This window comes from Pleurodeles waltl, chromosome 3_1, assembly GCF_031143425.1.
Source record: "Pleurodeles waltl isolate 20211129_DDA chromosome 3_1, aPleWal1.hap1.20221129, whole genome shotgun sequence".
NCBI classification, from domain to species: domain Eukaryota; kingdom Metazoa; phylum Chordata; class Amphibia; order Caudata; family Salamandridae; genus Pleurodeles; species Pleurodeles waltl.
Window position 1 is genome coordinate 1368503128 of NC_090440.1, and position 24565 is coordinate 1368527692.

The 24565-nt window shown below is 46.4% G+C and overlaps 1 protein-coding gene across 1 annotated transcript in view; it reads left to right on the forward strand.

Moving 5' to 3' along the window:
• The window catches only part of LOC138285202 (cytochrome P450 2A13-like), a 476011-nt gene that overhangs the window by 267126 nt on the left and 184320 nt on the right, over positions 1–24565 (forward strand). Inside the window, exon 6 of the mRNA XM_069224864.1 lies at positions 10881–11022. Within this exon, the coding sequence (XP_069080965.1) occupies positions 10881–11022 (142 nt within the window). The remainder of the gene's footprint in view (positions 1–10880; positions 11023–24565) is intronic.

Here is a 24565-nt window from a genome sequence, read left to right on the forward strand (position 1 = left end):
CAGGTTCACCTACGGAAACCTTGTTACGACTTTTACTTCCTCTAGATAGTCAAGTTTGATCGTCTACTCGGCGCTCCGCCAGGGCCGCTGCCGACCCCGGCGGGGCCGATCCGAGGACCTCACTAAACCATCCAATCGGTAGTAGCGACGGGCGGTGTGTACAAAGGGCAGGGACTTAACACTCCGACCGCCACGGCGGTACAGACAAACAGCGCAGCGGTCACCGCCAACAGACAGGCGGGAGACAATGTACTGCCCACAGTATCACAACCTACCAATACGCCACCTCTACCGGGGCGGATTCACCGCGGATAAAAACACGGCGGAAACAGCCATTTCAAAGGGAAAACGCTCACCTCTACACACTCCATGAGGAAGGAGGGCACCATGGAGCCGGAACTCCATATTCTTCCTGCACTAGTCTTCCTTCTCCTATACGATGATCATCAATGCCGGCGGCAAAGACAACGGTGAGTACTGCACCTACGACATAGGGGAGGGGAGGTAAAAGACAGGGACACACACAACCAACTTCCCAACCCCCACCCCGACCCTCACCCACTACAACACACACACCAATGCATATCCAAACATTACAGTAACAACCCCCAAACCCCCCGGAAGAATGCAAAGACAAAAGGAAATGAGTTCAACCATTGTAATATATCAAAATACAGTAACCAATTATATACAGATATATATATATACACATTAAACAAAATATACATCACGATTAGTAGTGCAGGTAATGCACCATTCATTGTCCGTGGACTTCTGGGCCCAAAATGCATGGGCAAGGCCCACACCAGATACCTGATCAAAACGGAGAGAACACTGCCGGGGCATCAGATCGAAATTCAACAGGCACCTCAGGGGGAATGGAAGGGGGGCACCTCAGCCGGATGAGTGCACCACGCCAGATCCAGGAGGTGGCTCCATGCCCATTGAAGTATCCTGGGGAGTGCAAAGCCACAGTCTCTCAAGTCTCTACAGTGGGAGGGTTGCCCACTGTACCATCCTGGGGAGTGCAAAGCCACAGTCTCTCAAGTCTCTACAGTGGGTGGGTTGCCCACTGTACCATCCTGGGGAATGCAAAGCCACAGTCTCTCTAGTCTCTACAGTAGGTGGGTTGCCCACTGTACCATCCTGGGGAGTGCAAAGCCACAGTCTCTCAAGTCTCTACAGTGGGTGGTTTGTCCACTGTACCATCCTGGGGAGTGCAAAGCCACAGTCTCTCAAGTGGATAACAGGTTCTGGAGGGGGACTGGTGCCCAGAGTGCTTCATCCTGTGAAGGACAGATGGAGTGGATGCATGTCTCCACTGGTTGTGGAGGTGGACTGGTGCCCAGAGTGCTTCATCCTGTGAAGGACAGATGGAGTGGATGCATGTCTCCACTGGTGCTGGAGGGGGACTGGTGCCCAGAGTGCATCACTCACCCCATGACGGTCCCTGTTGCGTCACTGCCCCTGCCGCCCATGGGCTAGCGGTGCTTGCGTTGGCGGTCTTTGCCCTGTTCAGCAGTGCTTGCCCTGTTCAGCGGTGCTTGCCATGGCGGTCTTTGCCCTGTTCAGCGGTGCTTGCCCTGTTCAGCGGTGCTTGCCCTGTTCAGCAGTGCTTGAGTTTGCAGTTTCTGACCTGTTCAGCGGTGCTTGCCCTGCTCAGCGGTCTTTGCCCTGTTCAGCGGTGCTTGAGTTTGCAGTTTCTGACCTGTTCAGCAGTGCTTGCCCTGTCAAGCGGAGCTTGCCATGGCGGTCCTTCATTGCCCAGCTGGGCTGGGGCTGGCGGTCCTTCATTGGGCAGCTGGGCTGTGGTTGCCGGGGCCCTCCTGGGCAGCTGGGCTGTGGCTGGCGGTGGCCTCCTGGGCACTGACTCTGGCGGTGGCCTCCTGGCCAGTGACGATCGGGCTGCCCTCCTGGGCACATACTCTGGTGGTGGCCTCCTGGCACAGACTCTGGCGGTGGCCTCCGCGCCAGTGATGATTGGGCTGGCAGTGGCCTCCTGGGCAGCAGGGATGATGGCGGTCTTCTCCGCCATGCTGCTCCTCCCAGACTTTGGAGATTTCTTCTGCCCCTTCCCCACCTTGGGAGGAGTCACAGCTGAGTCGACACTCCCCCCGGGACCCTTGTGAGCGGCTTTGTTGGCTGGAGTCTTCACCCTCTCCCACCGGGCACTGTCCAACTTCTAGTGCTTCACGGGGGGGGGGACTGGCAGTGCTGTGGCTCCGTGTCACACTGGCTGTCCTGGTTGCCGGTTCACTCCACATACCTGTAACAACAGGCACCACTGGTCCCGGAGATTTTTTGGCTGAGGTGCTAGTACGGGACCTATGTTTTGGAGGGGGGGTGGGAAAGAGGTCAAGTTTGGTCAGGAAAAGTTTCTTAGGAACACTGGGACGGGTAGCTGGAGGGGGTTTGGGAGTGGAGGAAGAGGTAGTGGTTGTAGGAGGTGTACGTTTGGTGACTTTGGAGGAAGGTGCATGCGCTGGAGGCTGTCGTGAGGTGAATGGAAGTTGGGTGGGTGTGTGCCTGCGTTTGTGTATCTTCATAGGGGGTGTCACAGACACACTGGGAGAGGACACAGGGGACGTGTAAATGGTAGTGGGGGTGGTGACTGCACGTGAGTGTGGTGTGGTGGTGGGTGTGCTGGTGCGGGACGTAGTGGCTGTAGTGATAGTGCATGCAGGTGAGAGTGTAGATGACACTGGGAGGTAGGAGGGAGATGACGAGGAGGGGGACACAGTGGAGGCAGTGGATGTTGCTGTGTCTGTATGTGTGTGATGCTTGCGTGAGTGCCTGTGGGATGTGTGGTGCTTATGTTTGCCTGAGCTTCCCTTGTGTGTTGACGTGTGTGCATGCTGGTCTGATGGTGTGCTTGGGATAGGCTGGGGTACAGGGGATTGGGTCTGGGTGGAGGAAGTTGGAGGGGGGAGGCTAGAGACAGGGACAATGGCTGCCATCAGTGCGGAGGACAGAGTTTGCAGGGTTCAATGAAGGGCAGCCTGACCAGAGTGAATGCCCTCCAGGAATGCATTTGTGTGTTGCAATTCCCTTTCTACACCCTGGATGGCATTCAAAATGGTAGACTGCCCAATAGTGAATGACCTGAGGAGGTCAATGGCCTCCTAACTGAGGGCAACAGAGGTGACAGGGGCAGGGGCTGAGGTGTCTGGGGCGAAGGTGATGCCCACCCTCCTGGGTGAGCGGGCACGGGGCGAAGGCTGTGGGGCTGCTGGGAGGGCGGTGCTGGTAGGGAGGGTGACGGATGTACCTGTAGAAGTGGGGGGCACATATTTTGCCGCCACCACAAGGGAGCTCCCATCAGAGGACGAGTCCGTGTCACTGGTTGCTGATCCTGTGACTGCAGTGAAGCTCCCCTCGCCCTCCGTCTGCTGGTGTATTCAGAGTCTGTGGTGTGGCCCTCCATGGCCATGTGGGATGCAGCTCCCTCGTACTCCGGTGCCACTGTACCTCCGCCTGATGATGCTGATGCACACAAGAACAGGGAGAGCACAAAAAGGGGGGGAGGGACAGAAGAAAGACAGGTTGAGTGCATGGCTTACTGCTACAGTTGGCGGACAATACAGACACAGAAGCCCCCTGCACTACGCTGCGCTGTTGGGCTCTACAGATGCAATTCCTGGGATATATCCTACATGGCTATAGTCGACATCTGCACACATAGATGACACAGGGGAATGTATACCTGTACTTGGCACTCTACGTACAGTGGGGTGGGGTGGGGTGCCACAGGGCCTGCATTACGGAGGGGCCTAGCCTACGGAACTCGCCCAGGCCTAGGGAAACCCACCGCCCTCTTCCCCCACCCATACACCTTCACTGCGCGCAAAGTCCGCTGAGTGTTGTTGTACTCACCCCCTTGTGTCTGCTGTGATGCCCTCAAGTGCCCATCCAACTCAGGGTAGGCCACCGCCAGGATCCGGAACATCAGGGGGGTTATGGTTCGACGGGCACCCCTCCCACGTTGGGAGACCATCCCCAGCTGAGCCTCTGCCATCTTCTTGCTCCAGCGACGAATGTCCTCCCATCTTTTCCGGCAGTGGGTGCTCCGTTTGTGGTGGACCCCTAGGGTCCGGACGTCCTTGGCGATGGCACGCCAAATATCCTTCTTCTGATGGGCGCTGACCTACATGAAATGTACAGGGGAAGAAGAGAAGTCATTACCAACTGCACCGTCGAAGTGAGTGGCCCACATCCCTAGCCTTGCCATATGGCACATGCATTCACAGTCCTTCATGCAGGCAGAACTGTGCCCCCTTGCTTCTTACAACCAGCCCTCTCCACACAGGCATAGCCCATACAACGTGCTCCCTGTGTACTTACCTGTTGGTATGGAGGACCGTAGAGTAGCGTGTACTGGGGGAGGACCCCGTCCACAAGCTTCTCCAACTCCTGTGCAGTGAAGGTAGGGGCCATTTCCTCAGACGCACGAGCCATTGTCTCTTCCAGACCGAGGTCACAGCAGTACTTGAAGTGTAGGTCCTCTCCTGTTGAAAATCAGGTATTGAGTGATTGAACAGATAGAAAATGGCGGTCACGTCCTCGGTGGTCACGTCTGCGCGGTGCGTACCATCACCGCCGGCGAACATCGTCATTGGATCCTGGGACCCATAGGGTCCAATGTTAACCAATGCAGCATTGCGCCGTGGTCTCCGAGGTCCTACCGCGACGTTGTGCAACGCCAGCACAGTTACCTCACATCCCATTGACCCACTTTAGAGGTCAGGCAGCCACCATTTCAGGGGCCCACATGGCCTAATTACAAACTGCGTCACACAGACCTAGGCCTTGTCGCACAACACAAATACAGGCCAGATTCTGTGTATGAATGGTGTTCTATATAGACTGTGGGTACATACCTCTGAGTTGTTTAACTCTGTGGTCGCTGTTGTCCTTCCTAGGCACCGTCCGCTGGGACATGTGAGGAGATGGCAGAATCATCCGGTGTACCGATCGCTGGTGGACCTGTTGACAATGGAGGAGCGACATTTGATCATCACTTACAGGTTTGACCGTGCCACAATCCAGGAACTGTGTACCCAGTTGGAGCCAGACCTGATGTCAGCAATCCGCCATCCCACAGGGATCCCCCCTCAAGTGCAGGTGCTATCAGTGCTCCATTTCCTTGCAAGTGGGTAATTTCAAACAACAGTGGCCATGGCATCAGGGATGTCCCAGCCTATGTTTTCCAACGTGTTGTCCAGAGAGTTGTCTGCCCTTCTGAAACACATGCGGAGCTACATAGTTTTCCCTCAGGTGGAGGATATGCCTACAGTTTAAGGTGACTTCTATGCCCTTGGACATATCCCCAACATCATAGGTGCCATTGATGGGACCCATGTAGCTCTGGTCCCCCTCCACAGGAGTGAACAGGTGTACAGGAACCGGAAGAGTTATCATTCCATGAATGTACAGATGGTATGTTTGGCAGACCAGTACATCTCCCAGGTAAATGCTATGTTCCCTGGCTCTGTGCATGACGCCTACATCCTGCGGAATAGCAGCATCCCTTATGTGATAGGTCAACTCCAGAGGCACCGGGTGTGGCTATTAGGGGACTCTGTTTACCCCAACCTGTCATGGCTACTGACCCCAGTGAGGAATCCCAGGACCAGGGCAGAGGAACGCTACAATGAGGCCCATGGGCAGACTAGGAGGGTGATCGAATGCACCTTCGGCCTCCTGAAGGCCAGGTTCAGGTGGCTGCATATGACAGGTGGTTCCCTATTCTACTCACCAAGGAAGGTGTGCCAGATCATCGTGGCCTGCTGTATGCTTCACAATCTGGCTTTGCGACGACAGGTGCCTTTTCTGCAGGAGGATGGTCCAGATGACGGTGTTGTGGCAGCTGTGGAGCCTGTGGACGGTGATGAGGAGGAAGCAGAGGAAGATAACATTGACAACAGGAACTCAGTTATCCAGCAATATTTCCAGTGACACACAGGTGAGAACACATTCCTGCCTACTACAAGTACTTTCATACTTCTACCTCTATCCTGTCTGTTGATTTCAACCAGTATATGGTAACTGAGTTGTACATTTCCATTACGGTTTCACAGGTGTGGTTACCAAAGTGTGTCATCTGCTTACATTCCTCCTGGACTTGAGATGTGTGACATAGGTATGTTGACATTACATTTGAGAACGGATTTTGTCACTGTCATTGCTAATACACATTTTCAAAATCACAGACTGACTCCAGATTGTTTGGTGCTTCAAGGGTGTTTTTTGAAGTGCTGAATATTGGAGGGGGGTTGTAAAATGGTGAGGGGTGATGGTGGAGGAATGTCCATGGCAGAGTCCAGTCTATTAGTCTCACAGGTGCATTGCCCATATGGGCATAGGAAGTGGAGCTGGGGCAGTTCCAATATGGACAGGGTTACAAAGTGGGACAGTAGGATGACAATCAGGGTGGTCTCATTTCTTGGCGGGGGTCTTGGCATCGTGCTCTGTCTTGTTCCTGGATCTCAGGGACCGTTTGCGGGGTGGTTCTCCTTCTGCAGGGGGTGGGGTGCTGGTGTGGTGGTCCTGTGGCGGGGCGTCCTGTCCACTAGCGCCAGCGGAGGTGGTGGGCAGTTCTTTGTCCATGCTAGTGTCAGGGGCCCCTTGTAGTGCCACAGTGTCCCTCCTGGTGTTAAGTATCTCCTTCAGCACCCCTATGAAGGTGCCAAGGGCAGTGCTGATGGTTCTGAGTTCCTCCCTGAACCCCAAATACTGTTCCTCCTGCAGCTGCTGGGTCTCCTGAAACTTGGCCAGGACCGTTGTCATCGTCTCCTGGGAGTGGTGGTAGGCTCCCATGATGGAGGAGAGGGCCATGTGGAGAGTGGGTTCCCTAGGCCTGTCCGTCCCCTGTCGCACAGCAGCCCTCCCAGTTCCCCTGTGTTCCTGGGCCTCCGTCCCCTGGACCGTGTGCCCACTACCACTGCCCCCAGGTCCCTGTTTTTGTTGGGGTGGTGGGTTATCCTGGGTTCCCTGTAGTGGTGGACACACAGCTGATTGACGTGTCCTGGGTACGGAGGTATGGGCCGGCTGGGTGGGTGCTGTGCTGGTGTTACCAGAGGGTGGAAGGTCTGTGGTGGCCTGTGACTGGGTGTGGGGAACCGACTGTCCAGAGGCCCACGATGGTCCGGGCTGGTCATCTAGATTCAGTTGGACAGAGCTGCTGTCATCACTGTGTGCCTCTTCTGTGGGTGGGGTAGAGATGTCTGGACCCTCCTGTCTGGTGATGTTGGGTAGTGGTCCTGCAGGGGTGGAAAATCATGATTATTTCATCTGTGTGTGTCATGGTGTGCAATGGGTGGGTGACCGTGTACCCCAGTGCTAGCATTCCAATGTGGGGGCTTGTGTGATGATGGTTGAGGGGGTGTTATGGGTATGTGCAGTGACATGCTTTAGGGAGGGGTGTCCATTCAGGGCTTGGTGTTGGGATGGGTGGTTTGTGTTAGTAGTACATATGTGAGGAGTTGGAGTGATAGGGGTGAGGGTGGGGGTCTGTGATAGCATGCAGGTAGGGTGGGGGATATGATAGTTAAGATTTGCCTTACCAGAGTCCATTCCTCCAACGACTCCTGCGAGGCCCTCAGGATGCATAATAGTCAAGACCTGCTCCTCCCATGTTGTTAGTTGTGGGGGAGGAGTTGGGGGTCTGCCGCCAGTCCGCAGTACCGCAATGTTGTGTCTGGAGACCACGGAACACACCTTCCCCCGTAGGTCGTTCCACCTCTTCCTGATGTCGTCCCGATTTCCTGTGTGCTGTCCCACTGCGTTTACCCTGTCGACTATTCTTCGCCATAGCTCCATCTTCCTAGCTATGGAGGTGTGCTGCACCTATGATCCAAATAGCTGTGACTCTACCCGTATGATTTCCTCCACCCTGACCCTGAGCTCCTCCTCCGAGAACCTGGGGTGTCTTTGCCGTGCCATGGGGTGGTGTAGGTGATGTGTGGGGTGGTGTATGTGGTGATAAGTGTGGTGATATGTAGTGGTGTGTGGTGTTTTGTGCGTGGAAGTAGTGTGGGTGATGGTGTTGAGTGCCTGTGGCTGCTAGTTTGTGGATGGTGGTGTCTCTCTCTGGCCTTCTTTCAGAATTTCTGGTGTAGGGGTTTGTGGGTGATGTGGGTGTGTGTTTTATATAGTATTGATTGTGTGGGAGTGGTGTGTGTATGTGTATCAGGTGTGTGTATTTCGAATTGTCCAATGTGGTGGTGTTTTGGAGATGTGTGTATATTTTGAGCGCAGCGGTGTGTACCGCCAATGGAATACCGCGGTTGAAAGACCGCTGCGTGGATTCGTGGGTCTTGATAGCATGGGCGTATTTCTGTTGGCGTGACGGTGGAGGTTTTGTTTTCGCCAGTTTATCACTGACCTTTGGTGTGGCGGACTTGTGTGGGTGTCTGAATTTTGTCGGATTTCGGGATGTGGGTCATAATAGCAGTGGCGGATTTCCGCGGACACGGCGGTGTGTTGGCGGTCTTCTGCACGGTGGTAAGCGGCTTTTACCGCCAATGTTGTAATGACCCCCTTAGTGCTGGTGGTGCCCAGTGCAACAATTTTTCTTTTGTCAAGCCCCAAGACCTCATTCTCCATGAATTCCCTCACTACTACTCTATAACAGTGCACCTCATCTCTCCTTAGTCTTTCCATAGTCTCTCTCTGACAAACATACTTTACAATAAGCCAAAACTGCAACTGGACAAAATTCAAATCTCCCACCAGCAGGAACATTAATCACAAGAGTTCCTTGGACATTTTTCATGTTTCCTGAAAACTGCTGAACACAAGGAAGTTCACATGGTTTTAAACCAAAAGATATTTCCAAACACAGCACCCCCTGCCAAAGTCAGCACCCAGTACTGCTACAGTAGTTGCACCACCCTAACACCATCCTGCATATCACTCCCTTCTTGGGAGACCTACACTGGTTTTATCCTGAGGTATGTTTGCTTTTGAAAGTCCACTTCTTCATTTTCGAGCCTATTAGTCCATAGAACTACTTTGTCTATAAAATCTCTATCAAAGGCAATTTATTGCAAGACTACACAGAGCTTAGACATAGAACTGGTGAGTGTGGGGTAATCAGGGGGTAATCGGCCCTTTGTGTGGGGTCAGGCACTTCCTTATTAAAATATACGTATGAGCTCCCCTCCACCTTTTCAGTAGAGGAAGGTCCATAAGTATGCAAATGAATGAAGAAGCAGTTGAGTCTCCTGTGTTGTGGATGTGCGGAGGGAATGCACAGAGGCAGCTGTCATCCAGACCATCGGGGTCATTCTGACCCTGGCGGCCGGTGACCGCCAGGGTCACCGACCACGGGAGAACCGCCAACAGGCTGGCGGTGCTCCCGAGGGCATTCTGACCGCGGCGGTTCAGCCGCGGTCAGAAAGGGTAAACCGGCGGTCTCCCGCCAGTTTACCGCTGCCCCATTGAATCCTCCATGGCGGCGGAGCGCGCTCCGCCGCCATGGGGATTCAGACACCCCCTACCGCCATCCTGTTCATGGCGGGCGGTAGGGGGTGCCGCGGGGGCCCTGGGGGCCCCTGCAGTGCCCATGCCAATGGCATGGGCACTGCAGGGGCCCCCGTAAGAGGGCCCCGCAAAGTATTTGAGTGTCTGCTTTGCAGACACTGAAATACGCGACGGGTGCAACTGCACCCGTCGCACCCCTGCAACTACGCCGGCTCAATTCTGAGCCGGCGTCCTCGTTGCAGGGGCATTTCTGCTGGGCCGGCGGGCGCTCTTTCGGAGAACACCCGCCGGCCCAGCGGAAATGTTTAAATGGCCGCCGCGGTCTTTTGACCGCGGTGCGGTCATTTCACGGCGGTACCTTGGCGGATGGCCTCCGCCGTCCGCCAAGGTTAAAATCACCCCCCATATGTGTATTGGAGACAGGCTGTCAGGCATCCAGAGCGGAGAAATGGCCACTTTCTATAAGTGGCATTTCTAAAATAGTAATTTTAAATTCATCTTTATCAGTAGGGAGGATTTATCATTACCATTCCAATGATATGAAATATGATGTAGCTACTCCTTTCTGATCAGGGATTACATCTTAAAAGTATATTAAGGAATTCCCAATGCTGGGCCTATGAGAGGAGCAGGCCACAAAGTGACATTTAGAGGTTTTTATTACCAGACATGTAAAATGTACAAGTACATGTACTGCCTTTTACTTACGTAGCACCCTGACCCAAGGGCTACCAGGCGCCTACCTTTGGGGGGACTTTTTTGTTAAAAAAAGGGAGTGTAAGGCTTGATAAGAGATTTTAAATACCAAGTTGAAGTGGTAGTGAAACTGTGCACACAGGCTATTCAGTGGCATGCTTAAGGCATGTTTACATCGCTACTTAAGTGACTGATGGGTGGCACCATCAGTGCTGCAGGCCCACTAGTGGCATTTCAATTCAAAGAAGCTTTATTGCGGCTACAAGAGCCAAAAAAGCGCGAGCAGTAATAAATACAAATAAATGCACATGATAAAATAAAATTGCAGGTAAATAGTGGCATTTAATTTGCATGCCCTTGTCAAATGGTATACCACATTACAATGGACTTACAAATAACTTAAAATATGCCAGTTGTGGAAACACCAATGTTACCATGTTTAGGGGAGAAGCACATGCACTTTAGCACTCATTAGCAGGGGTAAAGTGCTCAGAGTCCTAATGGTAACAAAATGATACACATAAAAACAGGAAGCAAACAGCAAAAAGTCTGGGTTAAGATCACACTAAGTATGCCAGGCCCAACACTATCCCTTAAAATTTGTATATCACTCATTACTCCTTTCTCTTGCCCACAGGATAGATCTATACATTTGCTTTTTGAAATAAATAATAAATTCACTTAATTTATTCTATTTCCAGGAAAAAGAAAATGCATCATCTGTATTTACCATCATGAATTTGGTCATGACTGTTATGGACCTCATTTTTGGTGGCACTGAGACTACAACCACCACTACCTCATACGGATTACTTGCTCTCATGAAGCAACCCGAAATTCTAGGTAAAAAATATTACTATAAATTGAAATTTGATTGTGGACTTTGGATTCATCTCCTTATCTGTCAGTCTATTATTTTCATAATGTCTCTTGACTCGACATCACTCTAAATATTGGTGATCCAGTGGGCTTTTTAGCTGAACCAACCTTCCAACAACTAACGTCACATAAAACCAGTACATTGGTTTCAGGTCAAGAGATTCAGAGTTCAGAATAGCATCAAGGACTTCATTTAGCCATTCATGGTTAGGCATATTCTAGGCCTCTACTTGGTAAGTCCAGTGGCCGGCCTGTCTAATGTGAATTCCCTGCCTGTCTGATGGGGAATTTGTTGCATAAAGTTGGTATCTTTCTTTGTTTTTCAGAGACAAATGCACAAGAAAGTATGACAGTGTCTTTGGAAAACAAAAAATCAATGTCTCCGACATGTTGGCATTTTTATGTTTTTCCCCCAGCTTTGGGTGAAACATAAGGATCTTTCATGGTCTGGCCTATGATGTTGTGCATAGTGTTACCAGACATGAAAAAAGGTGAGAAGGTTAAAGGAAAAATTGTGCACTTTTTAAAGTATTCCTTCCAATGTCATTGACACAGGCAGGTAGAGTGCATGTTATTGACAGCTAAAGCAGCTGACGATTTGTCGTCAGAAGCACAGTGGTCGCTTCATCTTCAAATATTGTGCGGGAACTGAGACAGAGGATGAGATATTAATACATTTTTATAAGCTGTCCCATTGCTCATCATCTGAATTGGGGGGCCATAGGTTAAGTCACTATTTGGTTTGATGTTTTTACAGTGTAGTATTTACATTACAATCAAGTGCCGTCCAGGTAAGGGTAAAATCTTACGTTTTTTGTGTAATGCCATGTTATTCACAATGGTAGGGAATGATTGAGAAACACTGTTGCAGAGGATAGATGATTTGTGAGAGAAACAGTTATATTCTGTAAGAGTGAGGTGAAAGTAGGAAACTTTCAAAAGAGAAAGCAAAGAGGAAGAAGAGGTGAAAGTGATGTATGTCAGTGACCGGCTACACAAAAGACATCCCTTTGCAAAGACAACTGACTGGCCTGTGCAATGTGACTTAAAGTTGACTCTTCTTCTAATCAGTAGCCAGGGGAAGATAAGAGGTCACAAATGTGCACAGTTTGTCAATATTCACAGCATGGTTGGAATTGGGGAGGACCAAGAACATGTGGCCACCAAAAAGAGAACCAGACAAAGATTGGTTCCCTTAGAATTTAACTTTGGTTTTGGGCTAATTAACTTATGGTTGATTTCAATATTTAGGAGCTGACATACAAGTTATAGATTTACAGATTGGCAATAGTGAATTACAACAACAGTGATTTTTTGTACTGAGGGGTTTAGAGTGACATTAAATAGACAAGAGAGAAGTACGAATTGTTTCTGATTTCACTCAGAACTCCAAGGTATAAAACATACCCATAACTCACTTTTTACCTATCTACAATTGTTTTAGGTATGGCCCCCAAAATTATCTGTTCCTGCTTTGAATTGCTATGCAATAGCAGAGGAGTAATGTAGGAACATACATAACACAGCATCTGTTATGTTTCACTGTCCCAAAGGTTAAACAAACTTACCTATCATCCTTGACCAAACCCCATCACCTTCCCTAATTTCTTTCCCCATCCTGCAGCTGTGTATTCTGCTTCAGTCAAAGCAGACCGACAGTGCTGCACTGACAGGCTGTCAGAGAGGACTGTTAGCCTGGTTAAGAGGAATTTACAACATCACAACAGTGGGTAACCAGTTTAGTTATAATCTGTTGCTATGTCATAGCAATAGGGTGTGAGATTCAGGAATTAAAATAAACTGTAGAGACTCTCTATGAGATCCATACAGAACATTCAGATGTAAAAATGATCTCTGACACATAGCCATTCACTCGAGTGATGAATTGAATGTTATTGTTGTATGCCCCAAGGTGAAGCCAAAAGATTTATTAATAAGTGCAGGGGGGCACATACTTGTTGAATAAATTCCTGCTGAGTGGGGAAATCTGTGGAACACCACATTTCAGAACTCAATAGAGTATTGAAAACAGCATAGGGATACCATCTGCTTCCTGTCCACCAGAAAGGGGTGGAGCATCCTAAACATTATCATCCAATCCCCGTCTCATGAGTCTATCAATTGAAATAGGATGGTCCAAAGTATTTAATGCTGTGGAGAAGTGCAATAAAATCAAAACAGCAATGCCAACTTAATGAAAGCTTTCCAAATATCATCAACTTCTGCAATTAGAACATTTTCCTCTCTGTGAGGTGGGAAGACATAATCCTGGGCCGGTTCCAGAATCAGTTTGGACTGAAAGTTGGTGGTTGAACATTTCTTCAATGATATTGTCCAGAATGGGAAATAGAGAAATTGACTTCAATTTGAAATCATTTAAAGGCCTGCACTGGACCTATTCAAATGTACTTGAGGCAATTTTTTTTAGCAAAAGAGAAGCTTTAGAAGAGTTCAGTAATAACACCAGTCTCATATATGACTGGTATCTTAACTTGAGAAGCTTGTGTAACTGCGAGAGGAGTCACTAGTTGAAAAATGTGCCTGCTTTTTATCCTATGTCGCTTTTTGCAATTCTCCTTCATATTATGAAAATGGAGACCATAACTGCTAAGTCATAACTCCTCAAGTTGTCACCACCCTTTCATTAATCTTGCATGTAAACTACTAATCAATTGCTGAAACACACTGGGTACTATAACAACATCTGTTCTGCATAATGTGAACTCACAACAACAACCTGAAAATACAGCTGAAAAGTGCAGAAATCTATATGGAACAAAGCAGGCTGTATAACAGCACTTCAATTAGAACAGGATGGTGGCAACACGGAATCAGGATCACAGGGCAGCCACTGGAAAGCCTGGTGAGTCTCCAAATTACTAGAAGTGACTATTGCAACACCTCTGACTCTGAAATGTGTTTGCTGAATACAGTGACTCACCAGTGAAAGCGTAGAAAACATTAATTGCCTCAAGAGTCACCGTGAGATTGCTCACTTGCAGCCAAAGTGATATAGTGGATAGTCCAGTGGCACTGCAAAGTGCAGGATCCATGGTGTTGTGACTCTTTAAAGTCTCCTGCAACGTAGATTGGATCACCATACGGAGGTGAGGAGTCTTGTAAAGCTAGGGGACTGCATGCTTCGAGCAGTGGGCACCGGTTGTGTGCATGTTTGGAATAGCCCTGGGTGGAATTAGGTTGAGTTACCTAATAACTTGGGTTGTCTTTTAGCGCTGGGCTTGTTCCATGCTGAAAAATGTGCACGAACAGCAGCACATGGTGTGCTAGAGAGTGCTGCTTCTTTCTGCCAGTCAAGTAGATTTTCTACCTGCCATGACAGCCCTGGTTGAGAAATCTTGTCAGGAGGTGTTCTAGTGCCTGCAAATCGCACTTGGGGATGCAAATTCTTGCTCGCCAAGTTTACACAAGTTATAGGTGCTTGAAATAACTCTATCTGTAACTGCTGATTTTTCTTGATAGCAATAATGTCTGTGTCACCATTGTTTTTTTTAAGTGAATGAATATATATTATGTACCCAATCAAGATGAAGTAAAACAGTTGCGGGGGAAGATGGAAGAGCACATTACGAAACAGGAGGAGGAAATCAAAGCACGAAAGGCACATACATTCAATAGGGACAAGTTCAACTATGAATCTGGCAGGATTTACACCTTTGCTCACAAATATGACACCTTAAGAGCAAAAGACAAAATGAACACCTGAAGCGAGATGGCTGCTACATACAGCAATACAAATATGAGCTCAGATCAGCGATCATCAGTTGATATAACACTAAGGAACAGATTGGATTTTCATGGGGAGATGCGATTAATGCAGATGGCCATGCCACAATCAATCAGAAGCAGAGGGCGAGGCCATGGTGGCACAAGACAAGGCAGGGGGCAAGGGATCAAGAATTAGACAAACTTCTTGACCCATTGATCAATTCCACGACCAATGCAATGATTTTGAACATCTCGCAGATTAAATGGACCTCTAATCAAGAGAGGATTTGGAATTTAGGTCTGAGCTTTTGTCCAACGTTTGATTGGGATTATGCAAAAACATGTATTGAGATTTATAACTTTGTGAGGAGACTGCTCTTGATGAAATATTATGTGACAAAGGGGGTTATTCTAACTTTGGAGGAGGTGTTAATCCGTCCCAAAAGTGACGGAAAAGTGACGGATTTACCACCAGCCGTATTACGAGTCCATTATATCCTATGGAACTCGTAATACGGCTGGTGGTATATCCGTCACTTTACCGTCACTTTTGGGACGGATTAACACTCCTCCAAAGTTAGAATAACCCCCAAAGTCTTTCCCAAGGCAACAAACACAGAAACATCAAAATATTTTATACTTAGGGTTTGAGAATGGAGATGTTTCAGATCTTGTAGCCATTAATGATCTGATAGATGGAAACATAGAAGATGATCCAGTTGGTGATGTTAGTGGGCACACAGATATGGAGAGGTTAAAATCGATGGGGTTCACACTGACTGATCCAATGTATGCTACTTTAAACCATCTAGTAACTTTCATCCACCATTACCAAGTGGCAATCTTTTTGATACTGTAGGAAAGTCCTTCTTTTTGCCCTGGTCACCCCCAAACATTTTGGACAGGTACTGGTGGTTACTGACTCTTGGCTGTGCCCTGGGTACTGCTTACTAATCCCAGGGCCAGTGCTCTGTGTAAAGTGGATATGTAAATTAGGCTAAATGTAATTGGCAAATTAACCTACCTATAAGTCTCCCCTCAGCAGATGGGGAAGCAGGAAGGGAGAGGGCTGCCAAGCTGGTCTTCAAAGGCAGAGGAGGATATTTGGAGCAACCCAGCAACACCCTCACATCCTTCAAACCCAGACAATTAGGTGCCCCCTTGAATAGATTAGGAGAGGGCAGGAGAGGGGTGTGTTTAGGATTTTAAGCCACACCAGTGGGTGGGCTCAGACAGATGTAACCTCCAAAAATCACTTTCAGCCATGATGGATTTTTGAGGAATGTTGCTCCCTGGGACTGATTTTTGCCACACTTCCCAGGAAGTGGTCAGCACAGGGGGAAGGACCCTGCCCCTGATTGGAGAACCAAGACCCCCCTGTTTTTCACCCAGGAGCGGGGATAAAACTGGCAGACCTGCACCCACACCTCAGATCCCCACCAGATTCCAACAAGGAAGAACTACAGGAGAAGAATGACTGCCCTGCTGGACCTGTGGCCTGCACCTGGACCCTGCACTCTGGAGGACTGCAGCAGCTACACACTTGGGCTTCACCACAAGAAGGACTTTGCCTGGCTTCAACTGTTTGTTACAGGTGAAATCTTGCCTACCAGAGTCCCCTGCACTAACTCTAGAAGAAACCAACTAGCTGACCACTGCCCAAGGAGTTTGCCCCAAGTGCATTCTGGGAGTTGTAGTCCACACCCCCAAGGAACATCTCAGAGCTTCTGGAACCTTAGGGTGAACTGTGGACCTCAAAAGAACCTTAAAAGAACTTCTGGAAGAAGATCCAGAAGTTTGGAGAAGTTTGGAGTAATCTTTGAAAAAAGTTCTATAGAGGGACCGACCCGCCGCGGCAACTGCGACCCGGCCTGAAGAAAATCTTCAGAAAAACGACTAAGTCCTAAGGTAAACTTTTGACCGAGTCCTTCTGCGGGCTGTACCCGAGCCAGGCTTCATCGCGGTTGGCCTTAAACTTGGACTTTGCCCGGTCAAGGTGCGACCAGATGACCAGATTGGCGCTTTTTGTTTTTATGGTTAGAAAGCATTAATTCATTACAAATTCATATCTCCGGTTCCCCTTATTCAATTTTATTAATTGTGGTGTCATTTTGAAGCTAAAAATATTTCCGATTTTTATGAATTGATTTTCGATTTTTAAACTGTTTCCTGTGTTTTATTTAATTAATGTTTTGTGACATTTGAATGCTTTACGCTTTGTCTCCTAAGTTAAGCCTTGTCGCTCATTGCTAAGCTGCCAAGGGTTGAGCTGGGTTTAATTTACTGAGATCTAACTAGACCTAAGTGGAAGTTGGTGGCCTATTGCTAAGTGCAGGTACTTACCTGCCCTTACCAATAACCCATTTTCCACCAGATACTTTCTATGAACTAGTGGTAGGGAACATTGATAAATTACGCATGAAGAAGAACTCAACCAAGAAAAGTATAAGATCTAGAAACTTAACCCTCAAAGATTGGAATGAACCTAATTCACATAGAAATAATGATTCCATTATCATCAAGCTCTCAGATGAAGTTGTAAACACTGTCAAAATGGACTTGGACAAATATGTTAAGGAAGCCCGTCGCCAGCTGCATAATGATGATCACTATGAGGGATTGAGAGAAAATCCTATTGCAAGTCATCAAAACAAATACCATGAGATGTTGAAAGAATGGTTGGAAGGTCAACTCATTGAATATGTAAAATATAAATACTTGAAAGTGGATTTCCGTAGAATTCCATGTATGTATTTTCTGCCCAAAATTCATGAAGACAAATGTTGCCCACCTGGGAGACCTATCGTGAGTATCCAGATATTTGAACCTTTTTCTATGCTTGTATGTCACCAAACTTCCATCTTACTTACCACATACCACAGACGTTTTTGTCTAAAATTGATAATATTCCTTGGCAAATCAGCTATCCCTTGGTGACAATCCATGTTGCATTCCTGTGCACGTAAATTAAACATTAATTTGGCATGGAAGCTTGCAGGTACTTCTTGAGAACATGTCCATTAGGATGTATTCAACATACAGAAATATTAATGGCCATGTTATCATTTTGTTTAACACATAACATTTTCTTATTTGATAATGAATATTATCTTCAGAAACAAGGTACAATAATGGGGAAATCATTTGTGCCAACCTATGCCAAACTTTACATGGGATGGTGGGAGAAAGAAGTGGCATGGGTGGATGCACTAAGCACCTATATGGAGAAAGTAGTGCTGTTTGTGCGATTTATAGATTATCTCTTTCTCATATGGAATGCTCAGAAGAATGGATTACAGGAGTACACTGACCTATTGAACAATTTGAATATCCACCTTGTAACAACAGGGAGAAGAGGCAAAATTTAATTTTTGGATGTTCTGCTTGAAGTAAAAGATGAGAAACTGGAAACCTTTGTATTTCGCAAATCAACAGCATGTAATTCAACATTGCATGGTAATAGCGAGCACTCGAAGGATTTGAAATGGAGCATTCCTTACAGTCAATTCCTGCAGGCTCGCAGGATCTGCTCCAACAACCTGGCATTTGAGAAGGAAATATTGGTGATGATGCAGAGATTCTTGGAGAGCGGATATCCACATAAAGTTCTTACAGATGCATACAATAGGGTCACATGTAAGAGAAGGGAGGATTTACTTTTCAAACATCAGCACCCTAGTGAATGTATAGAAGATGGCATGTCTCAAACCAGAGTCTTTTTGGAATATAATCATCACTACCAGGCACTTAAAAACATTTTGAATCGTAACTAGCATGTGCAGCAACAAGATCAACACATCAAAACAAGGATTGGCCAACACCCGCAAATCACATATCGAAAAGCTATCTCTTTGTGGGATTTGCTAACCAAGAGCTTGTTTGTGAGAAAAGAGTAGAAAAAGAAGACATCTTGGTTGACTTAAAAGAGCTTGGGGTTTTGGAGTTGTGATCACTGTAAAACCTGCAAATAGACCATAGAGGAGACTGCAGTACTTTGACCTTCTATGGAATTAAACAAATAAAGTTAGGTACCAGGAGGGGGATATGACAATAGAACTAAGGAGAATGGAATAAAAAATATTCTAATATTGGGCTCAGAACAACTATCGGGACACAATTTGGATGCTGATCTACATGTGCATTTATAGAAAATGGTTGTTTCAGATATGGATGATACCAATATGATAGCAGTGGGTAATGGATAAATTGCAATCAGATGTCTATACTCCTATGATATAGAACTGTTCCATCCATTGATTGGTGTCATTTATGTTCATGTAGGTTGTCACCTTCCGACAATAAAGCAGTGAATCACATTTATGTGAAGAAAGCACTAACTGTGACGATTTATGCTTCCTATTATTCATATGTATATATTTATATTAATGAGGTTGTATTTATCACAGGATATTATGCACACTTGGGTGTTTTTTAGAGTCCAATGTCTATTGACATTATCAACTGCTATGCTTGGAATGATGATATGTTGATAACCCCATGTGTCAGTACAATATCCAGTAGTACTTTAGATAATGTGTGGTTAACAATATTTGCCATGGTAGACTAGACTGTACCATATTTTTTATAGGATGGATACACTATCTTTACCTTTGAAACACAGACCTATTATATAGGAGATTAATGGCCATCATAGGGATGAAAAATTATGCAGACACATTTTGTTTTTATTCTTTTGGCTTGAATTATAACATATATGGGACCGGTTATCCGAGGCACACAATACTGATATAATTTATAACTATGATGTAATCATTATGAATATGTGTCTGCCATTACATTATTGATTTTATAGAGTTAACAAATCAATAAGACTGGTTGCAACATTCTAAATCATAATTATAGATTGTATTTATAGGTAGTCTACAATCATTACCTATAGAAGATTGTGAATTATAGAATGCATTATGTTTTTCAAATCATAATTGCACATGCACAGGCATTACTTTACTCCAATGCCATATACAGGGTAAGAATTGACATATCTATCTATCTATCTATCTATCTATCTATCTATCTATCTATCTATCTATCTATCTATCTATCTATCTATCTATCTATATATATTTTAAGGTAAAAACAATATACATTATTTATTGCACAAGCATTGATTTATATGTAGAATAGAAACCTTTTACAACATGGGTGTTAATATATACCCCATTTATTGGCAATCCATAGGACTTCTTTTAAGAGTTTAGGAATTAACTAGATTGGTCATAGCATTTCAAATTATAGATATATATCTACATGTGCCACTTTATTTCAGTAGGATATATATTTTGAGTGGATATACATCATATAGGGCAAATTAACATGTATATATATATATAAACACAGATATATGTACTACCTTTGTAAGTTGATGAGCTGAAATTAGGTCCGTTATTTCATTCTTTATATATGGCTCTAAATGAATTCAACTATGTGAACAATGTATAACGAGCAGCATATGAATTGACAAGAAAGACAGAATTACTGGAAAAACATACAAATTGCGGCTGTCTCTCTGTTGGATGATAGGAGCTGCGGATTTGAGCTGACGGTTCAGCCGTATGGCGAGTGAATTTCATCATTTTGAAAGATGTATATATATATATATATATATATATATATATATATATATATATATATTTATATATATATATACTTGCTTGACAAACCTTCAAAAACTTTACAAAAAAAAGTTCACACACCTCATCTCCTTCTTGGAAAGTTTCAGGGTAGTCTGTCAAGAAGGGGCTGAGAAAAAAGCTGGGTCCCAAAATGCATTTTCTCCATGCAATTCTCCATAGAAATATTAATCAATGATACAAATAAAACAGCTGTACAGAATTACAGCACATTTGGCAGAAAGCTCGATCTTTACCCAGAAAGCATGCTTTTTTAACTATTTGTAGTAAATCATTTAGCCTTTTATCAGACTTTATGGTTCGAACTTAGAGGTACTGTGTCTGATATAATCTAATTGATCACTTTGAAGGGGACTAATCAATCTTCATGAATTGGTTAAATACATATAAGAGGGCAGGGTGAGCAGAACCTGAACCCAAATTGCATTTGAGGGTGTCCAAGGGGAATCCCCCGCTCTTGATTGGCTGGCCACAACATGGACAACACTACGCCAGGAAATTATCCTCCTTGAAATGAATTCCATTGAAAGCTAATTTTGGAGGGTGACAAAAAGGAACACACTTAGGTGGTTAACACAGATTTTAGTCACAGTATAAATCACGTGTTGGTGGTACCATAGTAATTTTATGCATTGTGGAGTAGTCAAAGATGATGTTAACCCAAGTAAAATGCTGGTTGTCCACCTGCTGGTATTTGCTAAGTGCAATTTAAGAGTAAAATGTTTTGGCTCATGATTTTTTCGGTAAGGTTGTAGAAGGTGCACCCAAAGCTAAAATGAGAGCATATAGTTCTATAAATTCTCACATTCTTCCTCAAGCTTGTGTGAATATAGTCTACTATAACGAGTAAAACATATACTTCAAACAGGAGTAGCCTTTTAGTTGCTTCCCCAGTGCTCTCTACTGCAGCTTTCAGTGTTCAGATGAACAATTAGAATGTAAACATCCTTATTTATGACAAAGGTGTGGAACACTCAAAATCATCTTGATTGAATCAAAACTGTGAAAAGTAAAACATTTCCATTTGAAATGAACACAATAAGGATGTTTATTCTGTCATGCAAAGTATGGTTAGTGCTTTAAAAAGCAAAATTAGGACACATTTTCTATGACTTCTGAAATATATTCGTCATTTATTTCAGTAAAACGTTTTGGCATGCAGACTGGAAGCTTTACTTTCAACACCAGCAGAATCCTGCCAGTTAACTCCCTTGTGATCAACTGCAACTGTACCACAAATGTCTAGGGAGCAATTACATTTCTAATATAAATATTCTGCATATCTGACAAACCTGTGGCACATCTGAGGGCTTCCCCCTTTTGGGTTAGATTGTGATGGTAAATGAGGACACAAAAAAAAAGTATGGCACATCTGGATGCCATCTTCAGGGAATCAAATGTGTTAACCTGAAAACATACCTACCAAGGAGACTGCAGTAAATGAAGAAATGGGAGAGCTTGATAACAAAAAAGGCTCTCAGGATGGCTTGCTGAAAGAAAAGCCCAAATGTTGTTTATGTACCACCAAAAGATAGTTCAAATATAGAGTGATCGAAGTGTGCAAAACGTATAAGTAACTCTTGCAACAAATATTCAAGTGATGAATTGGCTAGAAACATTTAAAATAGCAACTAGTTTGAAAGCCGTTTGTCACCATTTGAGAAATCAGAAATGATCAATTTAGCATTCTAGAGCCCTGACCATATTTTATAGGAAAAGAAGAAACCATTTATTTTGTTAATTTCTAAATGAATTGGTTTAGGTTTTTACAGGTTTGATTCCATAAAGATGACTTTAAGTGTGCTACACTTTTTTCATAATATATAAAATGTTAGTGCTCTAGCTGTTCATTAGAATGCTTTAGGGATGGAGAGGATGAGGTGAATGGACTCGGACAATAGAGGACAGAGGGAATGAGCAGAGACAGCAAGCTGACCAGACCAGGCAGGCTGGAGGGGCAATAGCAGAAGAGCAGACCATGTAGGGCAGAGGGCAGAGGAGCAGGGGCAGCAAGCAACCGTGTAGGATAGATGAGAGAAACTATAGCAGGACAACAAACCATGCAGAGCAGGAGGGATGGGGCAGGTGCACACAGATGGACAACATAGGGTAGGTGAAGAGGACAAGGGCACCAAGCTGACCATGCAGGACAGGTGGAAGAGGTAGTGGCAGCACAACAACAAAGGCCAGCATGAGGGAGTAGACAGGAGAATGCACATGGACAAAAGCTTGCAGGGGAGGAAAGTAAGGTTAGCAAGCTGTTTGTGCAGAGCAGGCAGGAGGGGTAGTGGTAGTACAATGGACCATAGAGGGCAGGAGGGAGGGGACAGGGACACAATAACTGACCATGGAAGAGAGGAGGACAAGGATAGGGGCCTGAACTCAGCTTGGCAGGCAGGGGCAACAAGCTAACTACACAGGGTAGGCAGGAGGGGCAATGGCACAGAACATACAATGCAGTGCTAGCAGAAGGGGGAGTGGAAACACAGCACACCATGAGAAACAGGAGGGAAGTAAAGTGGCAACACTATAGATGATTGGGAGCAGGAGGGAGGAGGGATTGGGAGGGGGTAACGACTTGGACTCTGACAGCAGAGGACAGGTAGGAGGAGGAAGTGTCACCACAACATCCCATTCAGTGCCAGTGTGAGGGGCAGTGATGGCAAACTAGACGATGGTGAGCAGGAAGAAGGTGAAAGGGGCCTGAACCCAGTCAGAGGAGAGCATGGAGAAGGGAGACAAGGGCAGTAGGATGACTGAGGAGAGCATATGGAAAGGGCAGTAGCTGAGTAATGCTCTACAATGGGTAAGAAGGAAGGAGGAAGGGACCACACAAGGAAAACTTAGGAGAGAGTTACAGGAGCAGCAAGCCAACCATGCAGGGAAATGAGGCAGGGCAGTTGAAACATAACACACAATTGAGAGCAGTAGGTGAGGGAAAAGGGCTTGAACACAGACAACGGAGCATAGGTGGGAGGAGGTCAGGAGCAGTATTGACCATTCAGGGCAGGTGGAAAGAACAGTGGCAGCACCATAAACCATGCATGACAAGCTGGAGAGTTAGTCCATGGTCGGCAAAACAGGGTTGCAGTGGCATGCACAAAGGACCTTGGATTACAGAAAGAGGGAGCTAGGGGCTGACTCAGAGAACAGAAGGCTGGGGAAGGTGACAGGAGTAGCACGCCGAAAACACGTGAAAGGGTGTGACAGCACCAAGGATCACAGAGCTCAGGCAAGCATGGCAGTGGGAGTACAATGAACCACACAAGGCAGGCTGGGGGGACAATGGCAGTTCAATGGACCATGGAGGTCTGGAAGAAGGGGGTATGGACAGTAACACAGACAGTAGGGGGTGGGAGCGAAGAGAGCAGAGACAAAAAGATGACAACGAAGGACAGTTGGGGAGCAGTAGCAACACAACAGACCACAAAGAGATGAAGTGAGGGAGCAATGGCTTAGACTCAAACATAAGAGGGAAGGGAGTAGGAGCAGGCAAAACAAGCTACCCACAAAGGGCAATGGGAGGGGCAGTGGAGGCACAAAAGATCACATAGCATAGAAGGGATAAGGCAAGGCATAGACTCAGACAATGTGGGGGCAGGTACGGCAACCTGACCATGGAGGAAAGGTCTGCATGGGGAGAGGGCAGCACAAAGTACCAAGGAGGGCAGGAGATAGGGGACAGGGCACATGCACACAGAAGAAACTGAGAAGGTAGGAGTGGGAAGGAGCAGGGGCAGCAAGTTGACTACAGAGAGCAGGCCAGCTTGGACAGGGCCAATAGGCTGTCCAAAGAGGCCTAGTAGATTGGACAGGGATGTAAAGGTGGTCAATGGAGGGCAGGGTGTAGAGGTCAGGGGCAGAAATCTGACCACAGTAAGCAGGCCGGAATGGGCAGGGTCAGTACAATGGATCATGAAGGGTCGGAGGGGTGGACAGGGGTGTGTAATGGAGAACGGAGAGCAGAGGATGGGGTGCAAGGGTAGCAAGCTGACCACAAAAGGCAAGCTGGCACAATAGGGCCCATATTTATGACAAATGGCGCATCACTGTGATACCATAGCGATGTATCAGAAACACTTCTGCTGCGGCATAGCTGCATGTATGTACGTTATGGTGCACCTTTCGTA